Below are 10,230 nucleotides of genomic sequence, written 5' to 3' on the forward strand. Positions count from 1 at the left end.
CAGTTATTTCAGGCAGAGAGGGAATTCCATTCCCTGTTACTCCATCTTGGCTGTATATGGACATTAACATTTGTCTGTTAGTTTGTTTTTTAAAGGGGGTGCCTGAGTGGCTCAGTCAGTTAAGCATCTGGCTCTTGATTTGGCTCAGGTCATGGTATTACAGTTTGAAGCCCTGCATGGTGCTCTGTGCTGACAGTGTAGAGCCTGCTTGGGATTCTCTCTCTGCCCCACTCCTGCTTGCTTGCTCGCTCGCTCTCTCTCTCTCTCTCTCTCAAAAAAAAAAAAAAAACTTAAAAAGAAGTAACAAAATGTAAGATAATTCAGTATACTAAGCTCATTTTCAGTATTTGTTTTCACTCCTTCATGTTTATGATAGGAGTTTGTTTGATTATCCGATTAGAAGAATAATTGTAAAAATATTTCATAACATAGGTAGCAAATAAAGTAATTTGCATTTAATAATACTTTTGTTTGTCAGAAAACGATTTTAAAACTGTCTTACACTTAAAAGACCACTTCTGATGATTTTTATAAATTCACACTTCTGGATTAATGGGCATCATTGTTTTGTTTTGTGAAGTATTCTTATAGAAGTATTATGTATTCTATTATGGTATTATGAACTATTTTTCTCAGTTTTTTTATACCTCATAAAATTATAGCGACTTTTCTATAAGATTTCTCATAATTAGTGTTTATTTGAGATACATGTGGTATTACAAAGAGAGTAATATAATATATTCAGGTGCAGTAGAGAACAGAGAAAGAAGCTGGATTGGGAAACAGTTAAGAAAGTAACTTTGTAACTTTGTACAAGTTGTGTTACCTCTTCAGCCTTATTTTGTTAATTTCTCACATAATCTTTTTGAGCCTTACTTTCTTCTTTAAGGTGTATTTTTCTCAAAGGCAGTTGTGGGAATTAGATACATTTTGTGAAAATACATGGTAAAGTGCACATGCTACATAAAAATCAGGTATCATTTTGAGGATTAGCCTGAGGTTAGCCTGAGGATTGTCAGTTTCAAACAGTACATAGTTGGAAAATTTGAGTGTACCCAGGCCTAACATTAATGACTAGAATTATCATCTTGGCCTATGCTTTCTTTGGTTAGTTTGAGAAATTTTTAAATTTTGATTTTTGATACCCAATTTAATCGAATGAGTCATATTCATTTCTTCTTGACTCAGTAGCACACCATATGCACTTCACCCACATATATGATCTGTGGGTTGTGGAGAGAAATAAGGATGTTGCTCAATAGCCCACATCTTTCTACAAAGAGTACTTTTCAGCAACTCTCGTGAGTTTGTCTTAGGCATTAAGAAATGCAAACCCTTAGATATTAAACTACATTTGTGGACTCAATATTTAGTGAGAAACTTTGAGGAACAGACCATTTAGTTAGATTCTATGTCCTCTGTATATACCAATGACTTTACCCATGGAGTGGATTAGAAGACCTTGGGTTTTAAGATCTAAAACATTTTCTACAGAATGATACAGGAGCTGTTACTGAGAATCAGAATAAAAGGCTACAGAATTGTGGGAGACTTGCCCTCTATTTATGAATCAGATTTGAAGTGGAAACCACAGTCATTTCCTTGTTTCTCATTCATGCTTCAGCAGAGGATGTGATGCCATAGGTCTCGCTTGGTTTGTAGTTTCTCCTTTAAGGTTCACACCACATTCTTTTCCTGTTTAGAAGCCACAGCAGTGTTAGTATATTATCAAACCACAAAATGTACCTTGCTGCATGCTTAGCTTGGGGATTTGTGCTAAATATTATTTGGTAGTGTTGGTGCTGATTAATGGCATTCTAGTTTAAGTCCTATTTCAGAAGTGTAGCATAAGTAAATAAGTGCACAATAGATATATTTGAGGTAGATGGTATCTAGGCATACAATTGCAGACCTGAGATAAAGCTTTAGTCCTTTGGATATTTAAAGATAATGTTTTATGTTGTTTAACTTAAATATACTGTTAATTTTCTTTTATTCTTCCTTAGCATCGTGGCATGTCACGGGTTGCCTCTCATAAATGGACAAAGCTGTGACTCTTATGCAACAGTTTCTCTAGTGGGCCCTTCTAGGTAATGTTTTGGTTTTATTTAAGTTCCAATTAGTTAACATACGGTGTATTATTAGTTTCAGGCATATAATATAATGATTCGACACTTCTGTACAACATATTTGTATATGCTCCTCACAAGTGCACTCCTTAATCCCCATCACCTATTTCACCCATCTCCCCACCTCCCTCCCTTCTGGTAACCATTAGCTTATTCTGTATAGTTAACAAATCTGTTTCTTGGTGTGCCTCTGCCTCTTTTTTTCCCTTTGCTCTTTTGTTTCTTAAATTCCACATGTGAGTGAAATCATTATGGCATTTGTCTTTCTCTGACTGACTTATATCACTTAGCATAATACTCTGTAGCTCCATTCATGTCCTTGGTAGGTAATGTTTATTGAATTATTATTAGGTTTTTATTTTTTTTTTATCTCTGAACAGTTTCAAACATGCCTTTATTTTCCATAAGTGTACTGATTTTTATCCAGAAATGTAAACATCTCTGAATCTGAAGATTTCAATATGTATATGGACTTAACAAATGATTTCCTTCTTTAACAGTAGACGCTTCATTGCAGTGAAATGATCAGTGGTTGTCTTCTGTTTGTAACCTGGAGTTCAGAATTCTGAGTAGGAGAGTGAATTATTACTAGATTTTTAAGTTTTAAAATTTAACTCAAGAATTAGAAAAATTAAGCTTCTATGAATAAATCCTAAATAACTATTTATGACACAAAGTAATGAATGCTTTGAAAGAAACCTCTTTAGTGAATTCTGTTAGACGCTTGCAAAATACCACGTCCTGTTTTTATAGAAAGAAAATGGGTCCCATTTAGGATCTTCTGGACTCTTAGACTGTGAGGATCAACATGAGTTCTATCGCAGTTAAAATGTACTTAAAAACATAAACTTGGCCTTCTTCATTCATCGTTGGCCTTCCTACCTTCAAACAATCATAGATTTTATGCAGGTAAAATTCTATTTCAAGAAATGCTAGCCCAGAATAGCAAGGCAGTTTCCATATTTTTATCTGGAAAGTGGCTCAGAACTAAAAATGCCTTTTCTACTCATGGCATCTGTGCTCTACAGAAAGAATTCCAAGCTGTAGACAGACTGCTGAAGTACCAGAACATGGTAAAGTGCACCATATCATTGATTTAAATTATTTATGATAATTTATGGAAAAACCTATAGCACTTTGTATATTTTATATTTTATAACTTCATTATGATTTCTTTCAGAGCCTGACTAGTCTGAAATTTGTCTACAACTCAAAGGTTTAATCAGGAAACAGCAAAATATTCCCTCCACACCAAACACATACATACATACACAGACACATACCCCTTCTCCCCACCTTCAGGCTCTCTAGGTATTCTTTTTATTTATTTATTTATTTTTATTTTTCTTAATTCCAGTATAGTTAACATACAATGTCATATTAGCTTCAGATGTACAAATAGATATTTTTATTTTTTAGAAAGTCACCTGTTAAGTCAGTTTAAGAAATGTATTTATATATATGGATGTAAAGTACCTAGTACCATGCCTAGTGCTTACTGGGTGCTTAATCAACAGTGTACTATTATTGCTATAGATGGTTTTAAATTTGAAAGCAGATACTCAGTCCTATAACATGCATGCTATCAGAGGGATCGAGTTTTGTATGTGTATGCTAAAAATGTTTAACCTAGCAGAGCTGGTTTTTGTTTTTGTTCATAATCTGTAGCTGAAGACACAATCTTTAGTATAATCATTTAGTAACATACAAATGGGAAACTGGCATATGAATTTGGTTTTAAAAGTCATTATTGGTATTGGTATTGTACTATTGTTGTATAAGATGCTAACATTGGGAGAGGCTAGGGAAAGACTGCGTAGGACTTCCCTGTACATTTCTTTGCAACCTTCTCTAATTATTTGAAATAAAAGGTTATTTAAAAAGCCACGTTGTAGCCAGGCCCCCAAGCAGTAAACTGAGTTAAGCATGCTTTTTGTGTTCCTTGGGTATTTTTCAGCATAGATAAAGGTACTCTGCATCTCATTGTCTTCCTCCTGCCATTCTAAGTTTCTTCTGTAAAGTAAGCTAGTCACTCAATCTAGTATAGCCATAGAAAGGATAATGCAATCTTGTCGTATATTGGATATACAAACTTGTATATTCTTTAATTTGAGTCTTTAAAGATACCTCAAAAATTTTCCCCAAGTAATATTTAAAATTATAGTTTTTCCTGAGTCATCTTAACAGCTAATGGAGGTCAGGCTCCCTGGTTGGAAATAGCATGTTTTATAATTGTGTACTGTTAAGTTCTACAAGGTAAAACTCTACCACATTGGAACAGGAATGACCAAAAGAAGACAAAAGTAAAGAAGAAAACAAGCAATCCGCAGTTTAATGAAATCTTTTATTTTGAGGTAACTTTTTGTTTTATATAAATGTTAACATTGACTATTTAATATTGAATGCTGGTTTACTTTTTTTAAACTATAGCCATAGTAATCATTTAATCAGCTAATGCAACTAAACATTTCTATTCCAAGAACAGTAGAACCATGATGTTATGTGATGGAGGCCCAGTATGTAAAACAAATAAAGGCAGCACTATGACTGATCTGGGGACGGGAGGACTAGGGCCACTCCTACTCCCTAGTCATCCTCAATACCACACCCTCTTCCACACACCCTTCCCACCTTATCCAGCCCGCACCTGACACACAGTGGGCACCAGACTCTTGTGCAGACTAGTGGTTGAAAATCACGAGTAAAGTAAGTCTGATACCATTTGATCGGAGTTCTAGTCCCAGTTGACTTGGAATAAATCACTTAATGTGAAATTCAAGTTTGTCTTGTGAAAAGATGATTTTGTGAGAGAAAACACCAGCCACCCTACCTGATAGAGTTTTTAGGAGGCCCAAATATGAGAATGCTTTGAGACCATAAAGTGCTATATGATTAAGCCCTTATTATTAAGTTCTTTTTTAGCTAATTCCCTCTATGGATACATGCTTATTTTCATACACATCTTCAGCTGCCTTGAAGTTGCCCAAAATACAGTGCTTTGGAGTTCTTTACTGTGGAGCATTTGTTAAATCATTTTTCATATCATTTGAAAACTATAGGAAAAAAAATGTCAACCTATGATTTCTAAAAGATTATGTTCCAACCATACATGTTGCAAGTGAGATTAACATGTAGGGAAGATTTGGAAAAAAGGTCCATTTTGTGCTTTTCTCTCTTTTGTGTGTGTGTTTTCTTAATATTTCAAAGTGGGGTGAGGGCACTTGTGGCCATTCCTGATGACTGTACTTTAATAAAGAAACAGAGGTTAAAGAAAATGCCCAAAATTGAAATAGGAAGAATTGTGGGGCTGGAGGCAAGGAAGAAAGGAAAACAAAAGAAAATCTACCAATGTGACACTTTTCCATTTCCTGGCCAAGGACTTTGGTGACTCTGCATTTCTCAGTGGCTGTAACAGCTAGCCTGCAGAAAACATGGGGTAACTTGCAGCAAGCAGATGGCCCTTGAAAGGCAAGGTCTAACCTGCTTGCTCCATCCAGGTGTACCGGTGAAGCTTAGAACATTCATTCAAAAGGCCCTTTGTTGAGCTGATCATAAAGATAAGATTCAATCTCTGTCCTCGTGCTAAAGTAAGAGATGCAAATCACATGCACGCATGCCTACACAGAGCAGTAAAATGCTGTAGATATTGGGGAGGTCAGATAAGTTCTGCTCCAGTTAAGTCAGAGCAGAAGACTTATAAAGAACATTTTGAGCAGAGACATAGAGAAAAGTGAAAGTTAGTCCAAGGAATAGCAAGTCGTGATTTAACTGGAAGGGTTCTGAAAGATAATAATTAGAACAAAACTTTTGTTTTTTAATGTTTTATTTCTGAGAGAGAGAGAGAGAGACAGCGACAGCGTGAGCAGGGGAGGGCCAGAGAGAGAGAGGGAGACACAGAATCTGAAACAGGCTCCAGGCTCCAAGCTAGCTATCAGCACAGAGCCCAGTGCGGGGCTCGGACCCACGAACTGTGAGATCATGACCTGAGCTGAAGTCGGACGCTTAACTAACTGAGCCACCCAGGCGCCCCTGAAACAAAACTTAAAAGCTAGTGTAAGACCAACTATGAAAGGCCTTGAGTACCTGCCTGAGGTGCTTACATAGTAGCCATGAAATGTCTTGAGCCTGGGAAGTGATAAGAGTAATGCTGTGTTCTGGGAAGAATTAACCATGATCTGTGGGTCATATGTCTGAGAACAGATATCAAGAGATTGCTATAATTAAAGTGTTTCAAAAAAAAGGACAAGGGGAATCTGATCCAAGAGAGTAATAAGGAAAAACAGAGGAAGGGACAGATGAGAAAGAAACTGCAAAGGTCAAGATGGCAAATTGGTTATAGAAGAAAGGACAAAGGGAGGAGTCAGGTGTCCTCATGGTTTCAAATCTGAAATAAAAGAAAAAAAAGGAAAGCATAAGTGGTTCGATTTGAAACATAATGAACTTGAGGTCTGACATGAAAACCCTCCAATAGGCAGTTCAAGACTGAAACTTAAGGTGGGTGATGGCTGTAGATAGACTCAAGATTTGCTTGCAGAGAGTCAAGAAAGCCAAGGGAATAGAGGTATGCAATACAGGAGAAAAGTGAGGAGGCTCAGTTCTGCCACTTATTAGGTATTCATCCTTGAGCACATCTCTTAATTTCTGTTCTTTAGCTTCCTCATTTTCAAGATGAGGATAATAAATCTAGCTTCAGATAAATCCTGCTTCAGATGAACATTTTGATGAACAAAGGAGATAATGGATGCCAAAACACTTTGTAAACTGTATAACACTTTGCAGTTCTTAGAGCAAAATAAAAGCTAAAACCTTGGAGAAAACCCATATTTATAGGTTCTGAGGAAGAAGAGGTCCCAGAGGAAGAAGCAAAGAGAACAGGAGGTTGCCAGGGAAGTGCCTGGGTAAGCTCAAAGAAAAGAGTGTTTCTGGGAGAGGAGGCATAGTTGTACTTAATTTGTTCAGGTAGAGGGGTCAAGGAAGATGAGAACTATGAATTCACCATCAGACTTGGTGATTAAGAGAGAGGTTTAGAGAGAGTGAGCTATGAAGAAGCCAGATTAGAAGGAGTTACTGTAGTGAGTGGGTGTGAGGAAGTGGCGGCTGTACGGATGGATTACAGTTTTGAGATACTGGTCTGTGAAAGGAAGGAGATAGGAAGACCATAATTTAAGTGGAGAATTTTTCTTAGACTTGAGTGAGGTGAATAAGCTGGTGAAGAAAGCTGTAATTAAAATAGATCAAATGCTTAGTGTATATCGTGTGTGGGTGGAGTAGTCTTAGAGAAAAGGAGAATCATCTGATCTCTTGTTCAGAAGAAATGAGAAAACTCATCAAGTAGAAAGACCTCCATGATAACAGACCTGTTCAGGTGGGCAGTGGCTGAGGAAGTCCCTGCCAGTGACCTTGATATTTTCAGTAAAAATGTGAGAAGGAAATGTAAGGATAGAATTGGTATTTTGAGAAATGTGGGAAAGTCTTCAAACAGCTCTTGGTATGTGCAGCTTTACCAAAATAGAACAGTTTTACTCTTTGAGTCACCAGCAGATTGCATGTGAACCAGAGAACCTAATGTTGCTGTATACTGAGTTGATAACGGAGGGCTTGAAGGAAAGATTGCTTTTGATATTTTTATACTGCCTCATTCTCACCTCCCTCTACTTCCATAGCTGGTTTTTGTCTTTAGCTTTTGGGTAAACTATTACCTAGGCATTTTCCTCTGTTTATAATAAACAAAATTGAACATTTTAGGGATGATAGTTTTTGAAGTTCATGTAGGAAAAAATATTCCAAAATTTTTTGTAAACTAAAATATTTTATTTGCAGGTAACCAGATCCAGTAGTTATACAAGAAAGTCCCAGTTCCAGGTAGAAGAGGAGGACATTGAAAAGCTAGAAATTAGGTATATGCCTTGGAGTTTTACAGAATTGCTTTTTTCTATGCCAAAAGAAAATCCTAAATTTAATTGAAAAAGGCGAACCAAGCTTAATAGAATTCTCTTTAGCAAGTTGGTTGATGAAACTTAGAGGAACATGCGTCTAAGTTAACTTCATATTATCTTTTCAAAATCTGATTGCTTTGCAGAAATAGTCAAGATGTATTTATTTAAAACCAAAGATGACCTAATTTTCACCTAGTTTATTATATTTTTAATTTTCACAAATGTTCTTTAAAATTCTGAATCCTAGCATAATGGATGCAAAGACTATATAGAAAAGTAATTATGTATTAGCCAATTTAGAAATAATTTTTTTATTCTTCTTAACATATCTGCTGTCTAACAGAAATTTCAGTGAGGTAAGAAGTCTTGTAAGATAATTCAACAGGTGCATGTGTTTGAAGTTTGTGTTATTTAGGTCTTAAGTATCTATGCAGTTTGGGAGGGGAAAGTTCGATAAATGCATGTATAGGTGTGGTGTTAACAGTGTGTTAAAGGGTGCATTAGTCACATGTTTGGAATGATCAGGTAATGTATTTTTCTAAATCACATATCTTTACATAATAACTGGTTCAGTTGAGAAAGAAACTAGTCTTGTATTGGTTTCTTTTCTCAAATTCAACAAAGTAACTCTAGTTCCCACTGCTACAGGTTGAAATAAAGCCTAGACTTTGAAACTAAGAAACATCAGTGCTTTCTTTTAGACCATTTAAAGTGGTTACTTTCTCTGCTTACAAATAAAAGCTATTAGAATATTTTGTTTTCTTAGTTTAGATAGTAAGGTATATGACAAAGCTAACATCTCTTTTAAAGCATGTAAAATTAATGCTATAATACAACCAAAATAATTTGAAGCTACCTGGTGGTGGTGTGCATTCTCTTAAACATTGTTTGCAAAAAATAAAACCAGTTTAAAATTTTCAGGATCGACTTGTGGAACAATGGAAACCTGGTCCAAGATATTTTCCTAGGGGAGATTAAGGTTCCTGTGAACGTGTTAAGAAATGATTCCTCTCATCAAGCCTGGTAAGAAGACACATTCTAGTGAACTCCATAGTAGGTCATCACCTTTAATATACTGTATATGCAAATAAATTTACTACAGGCATATTTTTAAATTTGCAATGGAATAAGCGAGAAGTCATTAACTTCAGTTGATTTGGTTATTAATTTGTTGTTGCAGAAATAGAATTACATTGATGGCTTTATGACTTGACTTCTAGTACTGAGATACAAGGACTGAATTGTCTCGAAATATTGTTCTGCTCAAAAACTAAATCTTAACTCTAAGGAGAAAATGGAAATCATTTAAAACCTAAGATTTGCCCATGTGAGAAGATGCTTGGTCACAGATCAGCATCTGCAGTGCAGAAGCTTTATTAATGGTCATGGGAACTTTGGATGTTTGAAAGTAAGGGTTTATGGTAGGGAATCAGCTGTTTTTGGGATCTGACCAGTGACTTCCCTTTACCACACCCCACTGAAATGCACTGTAGATGGCCCTGATACCATTTTCTCCATGTCTAGGGTCTAGATGTTAAGCTGATTCAGTGAATACTTTTTTCAGGTGGTCTGGTGGCTCAACCATGGCTACAGTGTTATTTTTCTTTTCATGTCTGTAACAGTGACATCAAATTAATCATAGATGAAACTTCATGTTCACACATTAAACTGCTGTTAGCTTCCTTAGCAGAATCGATGTGAAACTATCATTTTTTCTGTCTCCAGCATTTACAAACACACCTGTTCCTGCCCTCTCCCAGTATGTTGTCCAGCAACGCTCATGCTAGACTTGGGTTTCTACCGAGCATAAAAGAATAGGCCTTTCTCATTTACCTCTACAGCTCACTGTTTAGAACTCAGGTTCAGTGCTTGAAGAGGAGTTGAAACAGTGTTTAGGTGTTTCTTACCAGTAGCATCAATCTCATTTGTCTTTAAAAGAGCCTGCCTCAGAAAAGGACAAATATCATATGTTTGCACGTATAGAAGGATTAGGNACCATCAGACATTCTTCCCTTTGAACTCTGTTGTCCTCAAGCAGTTATCCCTTAGAGATGGGTGTTTAGATTCTTGAAATTTTTACTTTATTTTTGCCTCTTGCTTAAATATAAATTTAAGATTTATGGGTCTTTCTGGTGTCATTTTGTATAATTTCTAAAATGTATCCA

At 36.0% G+C, this 10,230-nt stretch overlaps 1 protein-coding gene and 1 long non-coding RNA gene across 3 annotated transcripts in view; one reads left to right on the forward strand and one right to left on the reverse strand.

The window, feature by feature from the left end:
- RASA2 (RAS p21 protein activator 2) overlaps positions 1-10,230 on the forward strand; it is a 94,043-nt gene that overhangs the window by 40,699 nt on the left and 43,114 nt on the right. For both annotated transcript variants that reach the window (XM_077756711.1, XM_077756710.1), the window contains exons 5-8: positions 2,007-2,090; positions 4,411-4,483; positions 7,950-8,026; positions 8,987-9,088. In XM_077756711.1, the coding sequence (XP_077612837.1) occupies positions 2,007-2,090; positions 4,411-4,483; positions 7,950-8,026; positions 8,987-9,088 (336 nt within the window). The remainder of the gene's footprint in view (positions 1-2,006; positions 2,091-4,410; positions 4,484-7,949; positions 8,027-8,986; positions 9,089-10,230) is intronic.
- LOC144225497 (uncharacterized) overlaps positions 1,542-10,230 on the reverse strand; it is a 10,948-nt gene continuing 2,259 nt past the window's right edge. Inside the window, exon 2 of the long non-coding RNA XR_013333327.1 lies at positions 1,542-1,695. This is a non-coding gene — a long non-coding RNA (uncharacterized LOC144225497). The remainder of the gene's footprint in view (positions 1,696-10,230) is intronic.

Source organism: Crocuta crocuta, unplaced genomic scaffold, assembly GCF_008692635.1.
Source record: "Crocuta crocuta isolate KB4526 unplaced genomic scaffold, BGI_CrCroc_1.0 scaffold337, whole genome shotgun sequence".
NCBI lineage: Eukaryota > Metazoa > Chordata > Mammalia > Carnivora > Hyaenidae > Crocuta > Crocuta crocuta.